This window comes from Notechis scutatus, chromosome 2, assembly GCF_049901735.1.
Source record: "Notechis scutatus isolate UNSWTSFEM ecotype Mainland chromosome 2, rNotScu1.2, whole genome shotgun sequence".
Classification (NCBI taxonomy): Eukaryota; Metazoa; Chordata; class Lepidosauria; order Squamata; family Elapidae; genus Notechis; species Notechis scutatus.
In genome coordinates this window covers 253,285,073-253,303,226 of record NC_142010.1, presented here as the reverse complement: position 1 = coordinate 253,303,226, position 18,154 = coordinate 253,285,073, and the positions used below count along the sequence as shown (strand labels likewise).

Genomic DNA, 18,154 nt, shown 5'->3' with positions numbered 1-18,154 from the left:
ATTAAAAGAATATTCAAACCCTTAACTTTTCAAACATTCTCTTTAGCTCACTGCAATTATGTTACGTACATCTTCTCTAGTATTTGCCATTGTCTGGGGTTAGTTAATGCATAGTCTGTGAATCCACATGTTCCAGCAGTATGGCTGGCTTTAAAATCAGACATGCCCACATCAATTATATTCAAGAGATACATTCATTTTATTGAACTTTATCTGGATTACTTGTCCCAAGATAGAGAGGAAAAAAACAAATAGTTGGGAGCTACCCACATTTTTCATCTAAACCGTTGCAAAAAGCATAGATAAAATATGCTTTTCTATTTTATCAAAATACTAATCTTCTAAAGCTCAAATATCTCCTTTATGGAAAGAAAACAGTTAAAAAGACCACAGTAAAAGGTGTCCAGATGAATAACTTAAATAATTTTAATATATTACTACAATATTATAGTAGGTAGCACAGTCAGCCAGATGTTTGGACTAAATTTGGCATTTTTATTTACCCATAGAGTCCTTTCAAAGGACCTGGGTTAGATAGATGTTCATGATGTTAAGAGACATCATTGCAGGATTTAAGCTGTTCCAAATAAAGCTGCCTTTTGCAATTGACTGATGCGGATTTTGTCAATGCCGATAATGTTCAACTGGTGCTCCAGAAGTTTTGGGATTGCATCCAAGGAACCTATTATTATTGTGATACTATCGTTGCTTTCTTTTGCCACAATGGTTCTACTTCTAATTGCGGGTGTTTATATTTTGTTATCTTCTACAGCTTTCTCTTCTTCTTTGCCCTCTTCAGTCTCTGCCATATCCACTATCCAGATATTTTTGTCTTTATCGATAACTGTTAAATCTGGGGTGCAATTTGGCAGGTGTTTGTATATTTGCATTTAAATCCCGCAGAGCACTTTAGCTGCTTCATTTTCTATTACTTTGTCTATTTTGTGGTCCCAACAGTTCTTGCTTGCAGGCAAACTGCATTTTTTGCAAATATTCCAATACATTACTGTTGCTACTTTGTTGTGCCATTGTTTGTAGGTGGTCTGTGAAATTTTCTTATAGCAGATAGGTGATCCACTATTTCTTCAGCTTCTTTGCAGATGTGGCATTTGCTGTCTCTTTCTGAGTTCTCAATTCTGCCTTTGTATACTTTTGTTATTATAATGGTTCACAAAGGTTTGACAAAAGGGGCAGCCAGATGTTTAGACTCAATTTGGCATTTTCATCTGTCTATCAAGTCTTTTCCAAGAATATGGAATAAACAGATGATGTTGTTTGATGGTATTATTGTTATTGTTGTTAAGCTGTTCAAAGTAAAGCTGTCTTTTGCAATTGACTCATGGTAATTTTGTCAATGCCGATAATGTCCAAGTGGTGCCCAGATGGTTGTTTTTATTATTATTATTATTATTATTATTATTATTATTATTATTATTATTATTAAAAGTTGCAATCCATTCAGTGGTGGGATTCAAATTTTCTTACTACCGGTTCTGTGGGCGTGGCTTGGTGGGCATGGCTGGGAAAGGATACTGTAAAGTCTCCAGTCAGAGGTGATATTTGCCAGTTCTCTGAACTACTCAAAATTTCCGCTACCGGTTCTCCAGAACTGGTCAGAACCTGTTGAATACCACCTCTGAATCCATTCCATGTGACCCTTGTGCCATGTTGAGAGAACAGGCTTATGGAGATGACAATCAATGCCAAACTGGAATAAATAACAGCATCAGAATCCATTGGTTAATTTCTTCTGTTGAGTAAACTCTGCCATAAATCATGCTAGAACTACTAAAAATATGGATGAAATGATAGTAAATTTAAATACAATATCAATAGCAGCTCGGATAAATAGGTAGGCAGGCAGGTAGAGAGGCAGGTAGGTAGATATAGATAGATAGATAGATAGATAGATAGATAGATAGATAGATAGATAGATAGATAGATAATTTCCAATGATAGAATTATTTTCCTCCTTTATATTTCAAGTTCTATTCAGGATGCGGAGGGAAAAAATTACAGGTTAAGCTACTGAACAACTGGCAAATGTAGCCCAGCAGGAGGGCATACTATTCTTGGACACTTGAAACAGCTGTGTTTATTTTCAATGTCCAGGATATTACTAAAGCATTATTTCTTTTTGTTTCAGAAGGCAACATTTTTTCCAGAATACCTATCTTCCTCTAAGCATGAATTTCATTGTTCTGCTTGTCTAGCAATAACAAACAATCTCTCTGTGTATGGATGGACGGACGTGTGTGCATAAATTATACATACGTTCTCTTTTGTATGTGCTGGTCTAATTCACTACTTACTCTCCCTCAGTTTATCTATGTAAATGAATCTGACCAATATATGCCTATTTGGAAATTACTGGTAGTTCCACTTAGAGTTAGTTCAATATTTAGGTTACATGTGGGTTCCGTTATCCAAATTTCTGAGTAAATGGGGCCTAATCTTTGGAGTTGACCACACTCAGATAAAAACCGGAACAACTGTCCTCACTTGATCACTATTTTGTGTTTTATAAGGAAACTTGAGAAATGAAAATAAAACCAACTTATGCAGGAATGCCGTCTGTCCAACTTCAGCTACAGCTGTCAGTGGGAGAAAAAGAGTAGTTTAAGGAACTCTATTTGTGTTTCACTAGAATCCATATCACAAAAAGAATCAACTAGCAGAGAGGTGGGGTGGGGGACTACTTCACTACCTAATACATTTTATTTATTAAAATATTTATACTTCACTTTTCTGGCTTTAAATAAAGGCACAGATGTACACAAAAACATAACTTAACATATATGTTTGCTGTTCCATAATCATAACTTAAGATCTGAATTTACTGCTATACCCAGCCTTGTATAACCCATCACAGTAAGCCAAGTATTAATTGCACAACTTTAAAAAATAAACTTAAGAATGTTTCAGAGTGGGTTTTTTTGAACCCCATATAGCCTATCTATATAATAAACTGATTATATATATATATATATATATATATATATATATATATATATATATATATATATATATATATATATATATATATACACACAAGAAAATTTGTAAGCCTTTGATGGCATATTTCAGGACTGATTAAATAATTATAAATGAACATATTATGTTCTAATTTGAGTATTTATAAATACATTTTCAGCCCAACCACAATGTGGGGTTTTGCTGGTACCCTATGTTGTTGTTGTTGTTAGTCACAAAGTTGCGTCCGACCCATCGCAGCAATGTTCCTCCAGGCCTTCCTGTCCTTTACCATCCCCCGGAGTCCATTTAAGCTCACGCTGAATGCTTCAGTCACTCCTTCCAGCCACCTCATTCTCTGTCGTCCCCTTCTTCTTCTTTTGCCCTCAATCATTCCTAGCATTAGGCTCTTCTCCAGTGAGTCTGGTACCCTATGAAGATCTCAAAATTCTAACTAGGATTAGGATGAAAGGTGGTATAAAGATATACTGATTAAATAAATAAAAATATATAGAAAGTACAGTGCGTATAGTTACGATCCCTGACTAGCCTAGAAACAGCTTGAAAAATCTAACTGGGTATTTTTAGGCAGCTCTTGACTCCCAGCAAAGAAAATATACAGTTAATTGTTCTGGTTTTATTTATTTATTTACATATATTTATAGGTGCCTGTCGCACAAACGATCTCATAATAATATCTTCTGGTATTAGTTAACAACCGAGCTCCAAAGCCCATAGCAAAAAGACAGATTTTCAAAGTTTTCTGGAAAGTAACAGGATCTCCACCTGGAACTCCACCTGAAAATGCCATGGCAGAGAAAATGGATTTCGTAGATTCCTATAGATCAGAGGTCTCCAAACTTGGATTCTGGGAGTTGAAGTCCACAAGTCTTAAAGTTGCCAAGTTTGGGGACCCCTGCTAAAGATGATACTATTTTTCCTAAAAATCAGGAGGATGCCCATCCTGTCAGGTTGGTAACACAGACAGGGACAATTGGGGACAGACAGTCCTGAAGCTAATCTAGCCTTAAGCCATGTAGGTCTGTCTTCACAAGGAGAGATGGGCATTACACAAGAAAATGTAATCCTTCCAAGCTATTTATTAAATATCTGTGTCAACAATCTCTTAGAAATTCTTCAAAAGAAGGAGTGTTCTTTCCATGGTAGGACATTCCTCACTGCTGGAGTAACTTCTGAACAAACTGCTGGTGGTGAAGGAAAGCTTCATAGAAATAATAGAGATGAAACAAGCATGATTATATCATCCCTTACATCTGGCCCCTGCACTCTGCTGTATTAGATCTTAGTCTAGACTCCGCCTCAACTTTCCCAAGGGCCATCAGCATGACAAGAAGATAATTATGGTATAGATATAGTTTTTACCCAAGTGTTAGATCTTAGCGTAAAGCATGGATGACAACTATGGCCTGGGACACCCGTCATTGGAGTTTTTGTCCTCCTTTTTGCATTTGGGAAATTTGAGTGTTTTCCAGGGGCAAAATACATTCCTTAATCCTTGTAGATATTTAATGACTCCATTTTACCCCTTAATACTCCTGAAGTTTTGTGCTTCCATTCACTTTTGGATCACAATCTCAACAAACTATGAGAAATCTGGTGGAACTATCAAACCTTCTGAAGTTGCACCGCCCTCCCCTTCTGGGAGTTGCAGTCCAACATCTTAAAGTTGTTAACATTGAGAACACTGGTCAAAAGTGTGTATCACATTAGAAAAGGCCCTTCTGAGGGAGCTGATACACTCACAACACATACAAATGACTTATAATTAATAAGTTAATAACATTTCAGTTAGCATTAGGTCAATTATTTAACTTTTCTGATTTCATATGCCGCCAGCCACATAAAGGCACACGACAAAGTTGTTTTTAACTTTCTTATTTTGATCAGCTGAAATATTTTCACATTCATCATAAATTTATCATAAATCTGTTACTCTCAGAATTTATTCCACTCCCTAGCCATGGAGGTTATGAGAGGGGGTAGAAGGAACAGAAAGGGAGAAGCCAACAAGATTTAAGAAAAAAAAATCAATTTTTCTGTTTTTTGTTTTGTTTTATTTGATTTAATGCTGCATCAATACAGGATTTATGTGTTTTTATACATAGGGAACAGTAGGAAGATTTGATAACAGGTACAGATAACTTGCTATGAGACCAAGCAGAAATCTACTTATTTGACTAATAAAAAAAACAAACTTAGTGCTTTGTAACTGAATAGCTAAAATGAACTCTTGTGTCTCCAGAGGTCTGCAATATGATCTTCACAAAAGGTAGCTTGCCAATTTAATTGAGGTAGCAGTTATTTAATTTTTTTATAGACAGGTATAGCTTTCAATAAAACCACATATGCCTATAATACTGCAATGGCAGATGCGGCTCGATTATTAGAGATGGGCTCGAGGGAATATACACAACGGATCTTGAAATTTGTAAGCAGCTGTTTAGAAAGGGGGGGGGGGTGAAACATTGTAACACATACACACATGTTCCTTAAGTACAGTAATGTTTTGTTATTTTACTGCAGGTATGTTACAGAGATAAAATTTAATAACTTATTGAATACACTTCCTTGATACTTATCATTAAAGTACAAATATCTCTGTCTATCATCTATGTATTATCTATCTATCTATCTATCTATCTATCTATCTATCTATCTATCTATCTATCTATCTATCCACTTCAAGAAACAATATTTCTTGCCTTAGTGATTTAGTTTAATTATGCAGAAGAAGAAAAATGAAAAAAAAATGACTCAAGAGCAATCAAGAAGGTGTAAGTTTATATAAAGCAAAAGTTAAAAGTGCTAATGAATCTACTCCTTATCTAATTCAAGAGAGTAACCACACATGCAGCCATGAAATTCGTGTCACCTCCTGTTTTTCCTCACATGGGAATTTTTATGACATCAGCATAATAAGTATAATCCTTAAGAGAAATCTCAAACAAAAACAAGTAAAAGTCTACCAATTCTGATAGACAAAGATAACCCTTGAATAAAACTTCGCCATGATTTTGGTATGAAAAACATATGTTCACATTTTTTTTTTTTAAAAAAGCTGTTTCTGGGACATAAAATTTAGTTTTAAGCTTAGATAACTTTGTGTCCTAGAATGCTATTAGCTGATCGTCTCTGCTGTACTAACTGTGACTTTGATTTGGGGGGAGGGGAGAGAAAATTTTCATATTTTAACTATGTTTCGTTAAATGAACTACATAAGGTTACTCTTGAAAAGTTTGGGGAAGTGATAACTAGCATAAAAACTATGTTCCTTTGCTTTGTATTGGGTATCCTTAAATCACTAATCAACTAAGTGATTTGGGGCCAAAATTATGGGAACTCCTTTGCCCCTATGAATGACAAGTGTCATTGAAACCCGTTACATTAATAACAATCTAATAATCCAATATTGATGGTTATCCAGGACAGATTTTTACAATACAAGGTTTGGTTATGTTGCCTATTGTTAAATATGACAACTTCTTTTGTTAATTGCTTTACATGTCAAATAAAATCTGTTCAACTCAATTCAGTTTTGATTTTATACAGGGTTGTTGTTTTTTTGGCTATTGAACCCCACAGCAATATTTCTTTTATTAAATGTTGTCCTTTTTATTCCTTGTCTTTCAGTTTACCTCATTTTTTTAAAAAATATTGTCATGGCTAATCCAGGATTCCAAGGAAGGAAAGGATGATTTCCTTATCATTTGTTATTATCAGTATGTCTTTTGGGTGTGTTAGCAAATTTTACTACTAATGACTGGTTGTTTGTCGCTGAACTTGCGAAGGAGTCAAGGTTTTCAGGAATTGAATTCACAGTCTAAGTAATTCTCTTTTACAGAATTATTGCCAGAAAAGCATGCCATGAAGGATTTGCTGGGGGGAGGTGTGGCAAATGACGTAATGAACTACTTAAAATGTTGGTAGAAAAAATATATAGAATTGTTTACATAGACCAGCAATCTTTTCCAGGCTACTTTACTATTAGGTTAATATTTCCCATACTGTTTAATTGGCAGAGTTATGTGTGTATATTCTAAAACAGTCCATTTCACCACTAAATCTACATTTCCTTTTACTCCGTGTATAGAGGAGTCTTGTTGCAAGATATACAGACTAAGCTTCACCATAAATAATGTTTGATGCACATCATAATAAAATGCTAAATTAACAAGCTTTACTCTGAACTCAGTATTTACAGTTATTTATACATTTCCTGGTGAAGAGTGCTTCAGGGTTCGAAAATGTGACCACAGCAATTAACATGCCATATAGCCTGTTGATATAGAAAGGGCTGCATATTTCGAAACTAAACTGCTATTATTACTCAGGCCACTATAAAGACTAGGAACAGCAGCAATTACTGTTTGCAGTGTGTCCAGATTTAACTTCAGATGGTCATCTACTTCCCTTTTGCTATTCAATTGCCATTGTTTGTGTTGCCCAGAGGAAAAGGAAATAAGGGTCTTTTGATGGTAGATAGAACCAATTCTATGGCCTGCTAAATCATTTAACAGCTGAATTTTTCAACTAAAAACTAGCGCTTGGGTTGTGGTTGGTTTTCCTTCTCAAAAAAGACATTTGCTTCTTTTGTGATTCTTTTTAAAAATAATAATAATAATAAGACTGGAAGCATGTTTAGATGTTCTGGGAGCAATTTTCAGGAATGTTTCCAATAAATTCTATAGAAAATGAATGAATGGATGGATGGACGGATGAATATGATTGGGATCAGGCCATTGCTTCATTATTGTAAATCATTTGACAGATCAATGTTTCTTCACCCTGACAAATTTAAGAAGTTTGGATTTCAATTCCCAGAATTTCCTAGTCTGAAGAATTCTGGAAATTGAAATCTGTGCCTTTTAAAGTTGCACTTGAGAATTCTTGACTTCAGTATTGCATTTTCCACTTATTTCTGCATTTGTGAAACTGCATATCCAGAGCAGAGCAGCCCTGCCTAACTGATCTTTAGGAGATCCCCAAAGGCCTTAGCTGGGTCAGATCCGGTTAGCCTTCGGCTGAATAACTTTCCGGTTCCATCTCATAGTTTGGTCCTAAAATGTCAATGCAAGCATTTTTCCCCCCTTCTTCATTGTCAAGTAAAGGAATTTACAAAGAAAAGGAGAGAAGAGAAAGAAGTCACTGTAGCAATACATATGATATTCAGAAAGGCAAAGCTGTGACACTTGATTGTTGAGTGACAACTGAGAGAACAAGAGAATGGGGTAATGTAAGGACAGAAACCGCTTTGAAACAGGTAGCATGACAATGAATTAGGAATATTCTAGACCTAAGAAAGCTCTAGATCTACAAAAAACACTCCTACCATTCACTACTCTACCAGGAGCCCTGGACAACAGGAACCCAAGTTCCTAAGTGGTAAAAATTGTCCTCTCACATATTCCATAGCTAAGAGAACAAACATAAAAGATATCTATGGAGATTCTCAGTCATCCAGGTCATGGTTGTCCCAAAGGTGCTTTTTCAAGAGACAACTGGACTTTCTGTTTTCTCTTTGAAGAGTTTTCGCTTCTCATCTTCATCTCTTAGCTGAAAAATCTTCTTGAATGAGAAGCAAAACGACTCAAAAGAAAAACCAGAAAGTCCAGTTGCCTGTTGAAAAAGAACTTTAGGGACAAACTTAAAAGATGTTTCACATATGTAATAGGACACATTGCTTCATGCTACAGTGAAAACATGCATTACAGGTAGTCCTCATTTAGTGACATTTGAGACCTGCAACTCAGAAGGACATGGTCGCTATGTGAAACATTGCAGCTAGGTTTATGATCTTACTTCAACTTTCCTTTGCTTTGCAAACCTATGAATTGATCACCAGGTTACTGTATCACCATCATAACTATGATTGATTGCTAAAAAAGGCAGGTACTAAATGAGGACTACCTCTATAGATATCCATGTATTGAAATTAACATCTCTGAGCAGGTTTATGTGCTTGCAACAGTTTTTGAGACCAGAAAGAGCTGCAAAAAAGAACCTAAACTTTCTCTCCCTGTCCCTTCCCTCCAACATCTGGTAATGTTTATTTGGGGATTCAACAGATCTGTAAGTAAAGGTCCAACCTGTTCAGCTTTAACGAGAATAACTTCTATTCATCTTTCAGATCCTCTCAAGATTTTTCCATTTATAAACCTTTCACTTTTTTCTTCAACATTTTGCTACAAATTGAAGATGTCAAATAATCCTTACAAAAACAAAAACACCACCTTTCTTTCTCTTACTGTTGAAGTTATAATACATTTTGCCATATTGTAGTAACAGAATGTTAATATACATTGGCGTTTCTTAATTTTTTTCTGTTTTTTAAAACATTTCATTGGATAGGAAGTTGAAGTATTTCTACATATTTGAAAGAATGGTGTTAAAAAAATAAGGCACTGATTATCTTTAACCCATAATAAATAATATACATTTTCTTACGGTATACTTCTACAAATGCCAAGGCTTCAGTTTGCTAAAACAAATATAAATATTTCCAGATTTCACATTCATATGATTTAAAGAAAGGAAAAGTCTGAATGTATTTCAAGTTACATTGTATTGGGTTCTAACGCTGGATAGATCCAGTGAATCAAAATATTTATATTGCCAAGGAAACTAAATTCTGCATGCACAGAAATCAGCATAATCCAGAGTTCCCATTCTTCATTTCAACCACAAGTGAACCAACCCTCAACTATAACTGTGATGGAACAGGTTCTCAGATGAAACTCAGGATACCATGGGCCAAATCCTAAATCTGATGCAGAATTCAAAAATGCATGGATCAAAATACTCTATAAATATGTAATTGGGTAACCTAGAAAAAGAGAAATTAAATGTATCTAGGCAGAAAGTTAGGAGATCATGTGAGTTCATCAAGATTGGTCAGTCTTGACAAATCTTCCCAAATGAGCAGGATCACTTTCTTTCAGAAGAAGTCTAGAAAAGTCCTCAGCTCAGTTTGGGACAACCTCTGGATCCTCCATTTGTCTGTACAGTCTTTTCAAAGGCAAGAAGAGATACAGGTAGTTCTTGACTTACAACCAGTCGCTTAGCAACTGTTGGAAATTACGACGAGATGTTCCTGAGGGTACTTGCTACCCAGTTCTGAAGTTCTGATTGCTTCCCCCGGGTCATGTGACCACATGTTGGGTGCTCAACAACCAGATTGCATTTTATTTTATTCTGTTCGTATAGCACCTTTTGGTTAGATAGTGTCATTGATGCAATGGACATGAATTTTGGCAAATTCAAAGAAACAGTGGAGGACAAGGGGGGCCTGGAGGGCAATGGGGTCCATGGGATTGCAAAGAGTCGGACACAACAAATGAACAAAACCCCCGCCTTTATTACTTTTACAAGCAACTCAAGGCAGTGAACATAATCAATACTTTTTCCTCCACCTATTGTCCCCACAACAACAGCCCTATGACATGAGTTGGACTGAGAGAGAATGACTGGCCCAAAGTCACTCAGACAGCTTTCATGGTTTTAGGTGGGACTAGAACTCTCAGTCTCTTGCTTTTGGTGTCTTAACCACTAGACCAAATTGGCATTTACAGCTGTTTGCAGCCTCTCATGATCATGTGATTAGATTTTATGATGGTTTTGCAAAAAAAAAAAAAAGCTTCATAGTAAACCACTGGTGTGTTTAATGACCAAAGTGGCTGCCTATATAAAGTGTAAAGACCACCATTCATAAAATTGGGTTGGTGGCATCGGTGACCTGATTTTACCACTGTTACAACCATAACGGATAGTTCCACTGCATGGAGTTTCATGGACTATCTGTACATTGCCGGAAATGGAGCATAGAAATTGAACTCTTTTAGTTAAATCTAGAGTTCAGCTTTTGGAAATATCTGGAACCGATAAAAACCAAACAGGTTTGCACAAAACAATGTGATGTCATTTCAAAAGAAGGCCAAGTTGGATTTTTGTCGCATATCTTGTAATGTATGACTACTACGCAACTTTATTGGATAGCAACAATTACATACATAGATTTATGTCTGAATCCTATTAGCATTGATGCATTGAAGTGGTCTTAGTATTATGGGGGAGGAAAGGGAAGGGGAAAAACACTTATTAAGCAGCCGTCAACAGTGCTAACCATGATGGCCTTGAAAATACCTTTCTGGACTCTCTGAGTTCCTGTGATATGACTGGATGGGAATGAGAAGAATGGTAGTTTTCTTTCTATTGCAATGGCTATTTCCAGAAAAGTGATACTTCTGGGTTTGTTTGTTTGTTTTTACATTTCTTGATTTTGTTAACCATCTTGTTTTAACTTCTCTTGAAATCCCTGCACATGGACTTCTGTAGGGTATGCTGGGTTTTTCTTTTTTCCAAAAGGATAGGCTTCACTCTGATCATGTCACACACTTGCACAAAATGCTGAGACTTGCATTGTATGCAATGAAGCTGTCATAACTTGTTTCCCAGTCCCTCATTCCCACTCTTGGATACTTCTGTTATTATATTAGGACAACACAGGATTTGGACATATTCTCGAGAGATCTCCCTTTTTTCACTTCATGCTAGCTAGCTGATGGACAACAAACACACAAGCTCAGAAATGAATGGGGAAGTTCTAATATAAGCTCTGCCTCTATAGACCTCACTTAACAATCATTCAAAGTTTACAACTGACTCCCCCAAAAGTTACTTAATCTGTCACTGAAGTTATGACTGACCTATCCTCTCCCTATGTCACATTTTGGAGCTTGGCAACAGGCTCAAATGTATGACTGGTTACAGCCTCCCAAAGTCATGTTGGTTTGCAACATTTTTTGCTGATTTATAGAATTCTTGTCAGTTTCTTCAAAAACTACCCATTCGGGAGAATCGATTTGCTTAATGACCAAAGTGGTTAGCAACCATGTAACTCATTTCTGATCATCATAAAAATGGTCATAAAATCAAGTTAGGTCATGTGGTGGCCCACTTAATGACTGCAATGACTTATTACCAAAATTACAGGCTCAATTATGGTTGCTAAGTTAGGTGTGAGTCTGGTTTCCATTATGTCTTAATAGGTGTGGAGCTTTTACTTACTATTGTACTGATGAATTTACTTTTAATTTGGTTTTCACTTTATGCTCTTCTCTCTCTCCTTCTCCCTCTCCTCCCTATCTCTGTTTGTGTGTCTGTCTGTTTCTCTTTCTATGTGTGAATCTTACTGAATTATTCTGACAGTTTCAAAATATTCTTATAAGCCATCCTGGAACTGAAAGGCATGGAATCCCTTTTTCAGTAACCAGGGAATTGTGTTGTGGTGATGGTACCAGCAAAGATACAGTTAAAAGTAAATTAGAAAAAAAAAATCATAGGCTTTAAGTTTATCATGGTAGCTAAATGATCTCCACTGTCACATTTGGATATCATTCACTGAGGAATAAACACTAGAATTATTTTCTTAATGCCATGTTTGTGGCCTTTCTGAGGACATTTTGTTGGATCATGCTCAGGCAAAATTCAAACAGAGAGAACCCTTTATTTGATTCAACAGAGATTAAAAATGGAATGTAGACTTATTTTATTTGTTAAAAATGATATTAGGCTACCTTCTAAAAGCCAAATCATCACTGACTGAATTTGACCCACGTGCCAATGTAAGTCAGTGAGGCCCAATTTTAGAAAATCAGATCTGTTTTAAGGAACTTTGTATTTATTGATGGGAACTTATTTCCCATCAATTTTAATTTTGTAGTAGCTTACTTTAATGGCTGGGCTTTATATGACCTGACTATTTGGCTAACATCTTGTTTTCTATATTTTGCAGCAGGTGATCCCTATTCTTAGATTATTATTATTTTGCCCCTTGGCCATTTTCCAGGAATGTTTGAATATGAGCTTCTCTCCAATGTAAATTAACAGCGTTGAAAAATATCCAGCCGCTTCCTTATTTTGAGGACAATCAGAACTAAGTTGGTGCCACGGAAAAGATTGTTTCCTCAAACATCTGTTTCAGGGATCAGTTATACACTGTTGAACTTTAACTGACACTATCATCTCATTGTGGAAAAAAGAAGTTATGAACAATTTGGATACTAGGAATGGCAACTACCGATTGCCATGTGTTTACTGAGCAGGTTGTAAAGTCATTAAGATTTCACAAACATCAGAAAACAGCAGTATCAGAGACCAGGAGAGAGAAGGGGGAGGGAGGGAGTGGGAGAAAAGAGAAAGAGTGGAGAGAGAGAGAGAGAGAGAGAGAGAGAGAGAGAGAGAGAGAGAGAGAGAGAGAGAGAGAGAGAGAGAGAGAGAGAATCAATGTATCAGCTATGATAAATGGCACAACATTCAGTAACTAGATAAAATAGTTTAATAGTGGGAGTAGATATAGGACAATATGGACTGACGTAAAGAAGTAGAGGAATACAATTCTTTTAGAAAAAGCAATATTGTACGCTGCTGTTACACAAGGGAAAGTAGCGTGTACATAAGATAGAAGATTAGGAGGCGGTTGTAGAAAGACTGTCTAAGAAGCTACTTGGCTAAAATCAGGACCTTACAGACAAAGCTATCATTCAGAAGATAAATCTCCTTCACCTAGGTAACAATACTTGTTTCACAGAATGACTTACTTTTGCTGGGAATTATGGGAGGCACTTATCCTCAAGTATATTTACAACAACACATGTCCGGAAACAAAAGGAATTATAAGTTAGCTCAATAAATGAGTAACATCTTATGAAAATGGTGCAGAGGAGCAGCACGAAGGAATACATGAAGCTACAATGAAAGCAAAGTAATTTAAAATATGAAAATATACTGCCCATAATCCTTTATTGCAGATGACGCTTATTGTGGAAACAGCCCTTTTATTTTAATGAATTTCAAATGCCACAAATCGTTTAATAGGCTGGTTCTATAAAATCACGAATGGAGAAATGAGGCTCTCACTTTTCTTTTCTTTTCTTTTTTTCTTTCACACATTCAAGAAATATAAGTGACAGTTTTAATCCGATCTGAATTAATCTGATAAATACTCCTCCTTTTTTTAAAAGGAAAAAGAAAGAATAAAAAAAAAACCTGCAGAAATGACAATCAGCTACCGTCCAAACCAGCCCCCAAACCACAACCAATAAAAAAACAGCTCCCCACTCCCCTAAATTACAGCTTATTCTACCTGCAGAAAGGAAGCATGTCACCAAACTTCTCCTCCTTTCTTTTGATCCTTAGAAACCAGATACAACAGAGCAAACCTTCCACAGGAATTGAAAGCTTTACACTAAAGCCACACAGCATTACATTGTTCGCTGCCAAAGCTATCTGCTCCAAGCATTTCAACGGGCACATTCCAAAGCTTTCCGTTGCTCTGAAAAAGCTGTAAGTTTCTTTTCCTGGGCAATTCCTTCCAGAAAACAGGGATGAATTATATTTGAGAACACATGCAAGCCCATAGTTCTTGACCAAAGCAGTCTCATGTCTCACTTCGCAAATCTCTTGCTACTAATCTGGATAGAATGGATAGAATATCTGAGTAGGCTGGAGAATCAAAACTTGCAAAAAATGAACAGATGCACAAAGGCACTGGAATGCCAGCTCTGAGGAAACATTAATACTAAGTATGTGTACTTTTCAAGACGAGGTTCTATTTAATGACTTGGACTGTTTATATTTTGCTATGCTTAATTAAGCAAAGTAGCTGAACTCACCTACCCCAATCCATTTCAAAAAACCTCACACAGTTTCTCTCTGCTGCTAAGAAAGTAATGGTCACGATAAATTAGGGAAGAGAAAAAAAAAAAAAACCTACGTGGCTCTTCTCTCTTTAAAATACGTAAAGTTTGAAAGGGGTAAAAAGGGGTAATTTCTTCCAAAGTAAGCAACTGTTTCTTTGGGGCTGAAAGAAGTAATCAAATAATACAAACAATAACTGTCCTTAAAAAACAGCAACTACGGAAGGGAGAGAGAAGGAAGGAAGGAGAATAAAGCATTCTGAGGAAGTAGTAAAACTGGATTGCAGGACATACCGTATATATATTTTATCTTGCAAGAAGCTTAATATTTAGCTACTGATAGAAATTTTAGATGAAGGTACTCACTCTCTCTGGAAATTTAAAAGTATGCAAATGCAAACTATATAGTGGCACAAACACACAGAAGCTATACTTTTGTATTACGTTGGCATTTTATTATTTAATTAAAATACTCTTATTTTTCTAGCTCACACGTTTCCCTTGAGACGATTTTTCTGTTAGCCTGCTGGCCTTGACTTCCAGCCAAAAACAATTCAGAAACAAAAAGAGACAACAAATCATATTTTCACAGACATTTTTATCTCTCAATAGAACCCTGTTTTCACACAACATCCTACAGACTCTATGGAAATTATAATTTATTGTTATAGCCATCCAAAGGCAGCATGGCTTAAAAATCTCCACTGCTGCCTTCTGCAAACCCTGACAATGTCTTAAGTTGAACTATTCATTGTCCAGGAATTGTCATTGGGCAACAACAGTGTAATCTTTTGAATGAGACTGATAAACAGTTCACCAAGAGTACACCAGAATATCAACCTAGAAATCAACAGAAATCCAGAAAGTAAGAGAAAAACAATTTAATGTTTCAAACACTATTGAATTATCCTTGAAGATTCTTTGAAAAGACACGATATATGTCAGAAAGATGGATAGTACATAAAAATGGGATCACCTATTACTTCATATCATCAACTGATTCTTACCTGATGGCAACCTTGAAGATTTGAGTCTCGTCCATATGATGAATAAGAGCTTCTTTCTGTTTTACCTGTTTCAGAGGAGAGAGAGAAGTATTATCTGATAAGACAGTATCCTTAATCTATTTTATAAAAAGCCTCTCATCTTTAAGCCATTTTAATAGTAATTACATTGCTACCGTCTTTGGTCTTGGTAAATATATTTTGAATCCACATCACCACAGAATGGCACATGTTCCTCATCTCAATATCATAATTTTCTAACCACAGAAGACAATCAGAATTTCCTCAGATGATGAGCTTCTACCTTGTTTTGAAACTCAGGAACTTTATGCTTCTGCTCATGACATGCAATTGGTGAAATCTTCCCAATATTAAGGATGGTAACTAGGAGAAAAGTTCATGGCTGCTTATACCTCAAAACGAAAATAAGGGGCAACCCACGATAGACCTCCATTTATTTTGCTCAACCTGGCCTTCTAGTCCTTTTGTGAACTCCAATGGCGTACTGTTCTTGACCATTATTCTTCGGTAGACCTGTGACATAGAACTTCTAATGGACTTTGCTTTAAAATATCTTCACTGCTTGCTATGATTACATTTCTAATTGGAAATGCCATTCAAATCTCCAGAATAATATATGTGAGGCAATCATTTTTAAAGGAGGAAACAGAATCTCTCTTTTCCTTTTCTTTCTTACCCCTAAAAACTGTGTGAATTTATTTTTATGAGCACAGCAGTAAGGTTATCCATGTCGTGACCTGACCATAATAATTCTCACTGATTACACTTGCAGTCACCAGTGGGGTCAGAGGTAATAAATCAAAAACTCCAGATGGTAAATTTAGCAAAGAAACTCCTCACAGGTCTGATTTTTCACTCTTTCCTAGTTGAATTCCCTATTGAATGACTTGATCTCTGCAGCTACGCTCCAGAAAGAGTATTTTATATTAAAATATATCACTCTCTAACAATGTTTCAACTTTCTCAGAATTGTAGGAGACACAAATAGGCTGTGATATTTCATGCCAATTCTGGTATTTTTCTTTGATTTTCCTGCATGCTCTTAACGGTTTCTTTAAAATGTCAACAGCACATGATTTAGTTGGATACGGACATTGTGAATCTGATGAAAATGAAATAATTGTTATTGGATATCCAAAACAATGTATACCCCCTCCATAACTTTTGGTGGACAACAGTAATGACCCTTGGGTGCCCAGATCTAATATAATGCAAAGTTCTGGTTGTTTCTGCAATCAAGCATATAATAAATTGCAATAACTAGCTACATATAGTACAGTACATTACCCCTGTAAATGAATCATTTAATTACTATCACATACTTTGCAAAACCATCTTTACTTTAAAGGATATTATTTTATTACAGAATATTATACTCAGTCTGGCTATTATTGAAATACAAGGTGTAAGAAAAAAGATCAACATTTTAATTTAATACAGAACAATAATTTAATAAACTAAACTGTTGTTTCTTAAAGTGTCAAATTAATTTTTTTGAAAAAAAATATTTAATTAAACGCACATAAGATTTTATTTAAGGTTTTACCCAATGAAGTTGGGATTCAATTAAAATAATGACTATGAAGTGAATTCATTCTATAAGGTTCTATACTGTGTAAATTGCATATGATTTCAAATTGGCATCTATAGATCTACAATATTATATGAAATTCTACTTTCTTTCAGTTTTACTCTGTTAAAAAGATGGGAGTAAATCGCCTATATACATTCCCCTGAAAATCTACATCAATAACATTAATATAAAATTATAACTCTACTTCTATTTGACTAGTCATTTTGAATTTAGCTAAAAAAAAAGGTAATTCCACATGCTTTTAAAGTTGTCTTGTCATAACAGAACACAAAACAAAATACTACAAGTTGAATTTATCTACATGCCCAAGGATATAAAATGTGACCCATTTTTTTTGTGATTTCATAGAAAGGATCTTTTCCTAACCGTGATGAAAACTACAGATAGGAAAGTAGAAATACTGAATTCACTTGAGATTTTGTGCATTATGAGTTAATGTGACGGGGGGAAGATGTCTATAAACAATTGATGAAACAGGAAACAAGAAAAAAATATCCTAAACAGGAAAGGAATAGTACAGGTTTTACTTCAACTTACACCTACAAGGTGAGTTTCCTCAAACTCAACCAGGCAAAAATACATTTTAATGAGGAGATGGGTGAATAAAGCTAACAAACCCAACCTACTGAATAAAGAACCAGGCAAATGAATTTCATTTACTATGTGAGTACCTGTCCTCCTCCTCCTCCTCCTCCTTACTATCGTATCAGATACAAACTGTCTCATTTTAATTTCAGTGGTTAAAAAATATTTATCTAGATGCAAAAATAAAACACACTGCAAATTACAAGTTGTCAGGGTTAAAAATCTACTTCTATTTCTGTGGGGGAGGATAAGAGAACAGCACA

The 18,154-nt window shown here is 35.6% G+C and overlaps 1 protein-coding gene across 21 annotated transcripts in view; it reads right to left on the bottom strand.

Annotated features, from left to right (window-relative positions):
- Positions 1-18,154, bottom strand: part of TCF4 (transcription factor 4) — a 434,610-nt gene that overhangs the window by 196,076 nt on the left and 220,380 nt on the right. For all 21 annotated transcript variants that reach the window (XM_087958608.1, XM_087958604.1, XM_087958616.1 and 18 more), the window contains one exon: positions 15,695-15,759. In XM_087958608.1, the coding sequence (XP_087814734.1) occupies positions 15,695-15,759 (65 nt within the window). The remainder of the gene's footprint in view (positions 1-15,694; positions 15,760-18,154) is intronic.